Genomic DNA, 2,234 nt, shown 5'->3' with positions numbered 1-2,234 from the left:
CGGGACTGGGTCAGTGCCTGTGCGCGGGACTGGGTCAGTGCCTGTGCACAGAATAAAAACCAAAAGAACTGCGGATGCTGTAAGTCAGAAACAAAAGCAGAAATTGCTGGAAAAGCTCAGCAGGTCTGGCAGCATCTGTGGAGAGAAATCAGAGTTATGTTTTGGGTCCAGTGACCCTTCCTCAATGGTTCTGCAATTTCTGTTCGTGTTTCTGTACACAGAATGCTAGTTTCTGGCTGTGTGTTGTGTTGTCACTGTACTGAGAAGATGCTGCATGGTCCGAGGTGCTGTCTTACAGATTGAGATGTTAAACCATTGCTCCACTTACCCTCTCAGCTGGATGTAAGTGATGTCATGGCTCCATTTGGAAAAGGAACAGGGCTGTTCTCTCCAATTTTCCTTTCCATTCAGGAATTCTGACATCAATGCCTCCTCACCCACCCATTCCCCACCTCCACTGCCTCCTCCTGTGATAAACTCCAGCCAATGGGTTTGCATGTAGTGTTGCCCACAGTGTGTGACTTATTCACATTTCCTCCCTCTAGGCCACTCAGTTATCAACGGAAACATTGGAATATGAGAGTAAGGAGGAGCAGCTGGTGCTAGACTGCGCCAAGGAGCTCGGTGAGTTTGGGCAACATCATCAGGAGCACGACCCTTAACAGATGAGAGGGCTTTGGACAGGGTGCAGAGAAGATTTATAACAGAATAATAACAGTTTGACTAAGAGACATTAAGCAGCTCCCACTTGATTGGCACCACATCTACAAACATCCACTCCCTCCACCATTAATGATAAGTAGCAGCAGTGTGTACCATCTACAAGATGCACTGCAGAAATTCACCAAAGATCCTTAGACAGCACCTTCCAAACCCACGACCACTTCCATCTAGAAGGACAAGGGCAGCAGATACATGGGAACACCACCCCCTGCAAGTTCCCATCCATGCCACCCATCATCCTGACTTGGAAGTATATCAGCCATTCACTCCGTGTCCCTGGGTCAAAATCTTGGAATTCCCTCCCTAAGGGCATTGTGGGTCAACCCATAGGTCACAGATTACAGTGGTTCAAGACTGCAGCTCACCATCACCTTCTCAGGGGCAACTAGGAACGGGCAGTAAATGCTGGACCCAGCCAGTGACACCACGTCTCAGTTGTTTCTGATTAACCTGGGTTTGAATCCCACCACGGCAGATGGTGGAATTTGAATTCAATAAATATCTGGAATTAAGAATCTAATGATGACCATAAATCCATTGTCAATTGTTGGAAAAACCCATCTGGTTCACTAATGTCCTTTAGGGAAGGAAACTGCCATCCTTACCTGGTCTGGCCTACATGTGACTCCAGACCCACAGTAATGTGGTTGACTCTTAACTGCACTCTGGGGCAATTACGAATGGGCAATAAATGTTGCCTAGCCAGCAACACCCTCATCCTACAAATGAATAAAAAAAATTACTCTTTTTACCATTTTGGAGAAAATCAGGTGTTTGATGATTGAATGGTTTTCAGTTGGATAATGAAGAGTTGCTTGGGGAGATGGGATTGGTGACCTGTGTTCCTGACTTTCCTGTCCTGTAGTTCTGAGCCTTCCCGATCTGTGCAATTTCATGGTCTTGGGTTGTGGTCAGTTTGTGGCTGGATGTATGTGTGGCGTTGGCTCACCAGGCCAGACACAGAACAATGAGGGTGTTTAGAGAACAATCTTTGAGCCAGAGACCCTGGACGCTCAACTGTCCACCCTGTACGCATTCTAATCTGCCCTTCATTCTGTCTCTTTTCATCAAACCTCGTGGTTTATCTGGTGATGGTGCAGAGGAAAGCAATAACCAACTGGCAGCTGTTTCTGAAGAGCTGTCACGGAAGGTGGAGGATTCAGCAAAACAGCAGGAGGAGATTGGCATTCTCCTTGCGCGGGTCGTGGAACTTCAGCAGAAATGTAAAATGGTATGTCAGCAATTCACCAAGCCAATCCCAGCTCTGATACTACATTGTATTTAGAACACTTTCAAATGTGCATTTTGTCTTCAATCAGTGCACGACAGAAAATGAAGAGCTAAATCAATACCTTGTCGTAGCAAGAGAGACTCAGGAGCAATTAAAGACTGAGGTGGGTAATAGAAACCAGAACTCCGCCCCCCCCCCCCCCCCCCCCCCCGGTGCGGTACTGGCCCCCCCCCGCCGGTAAGCCCCCCCCCCCCCCCCCTATAACCCACTATATCCCCCC

General features: G+C 47.9%; 1 protein-coding gene across 1 annotated transcript in view; it reads left to right on the top strand.

The window, feature by feature from the left end:
• Positions 1–545: 545 nt before the first annotated feature.
• Positions 546–2,234, top strand: part of LOC125482115 (trafficking kinesin-binding protein 1-like) — a gene marked incomplete at both ends in the record, with an annotated part of 9,765 nt that continues 8,076 nt past the window's right edge. The window contains 3 exons of the mRNA XM_048594114.1: positions 546–624; positions 1,824–1,954; positions 2,043–2,117. Of these exons, the coding sequence (XP_048450071.1) occupies positions 546–624; positions 1,824–1,954; positions 2,043–2,117 (285 nt within the window). The remainder of the gene's footprint in view (positions 625–1,823; positions 1,955–2,042; positions 2,118–2,234) is intronic.

This window comes from Rhincodon typus, unplaced genomic scaffold (assembly GCF_021869965.1).
Source record: "Rhincodon typus isolate 14 unplaced genomic scaffold, sRhiTyp1.1 hic_rhity00006042, whole genome shotgun sequence".
NCBI classification, from domain to species: Eukaryota; Metazoa; Chordata; class Chondrichthyes; order Orectolobiformes; family Rhincodontidae; genus Rhincodon; species Rhincodon typus.
This window is presented reverse-complemented; position numbering and strand designations above follow the sequence as displayed.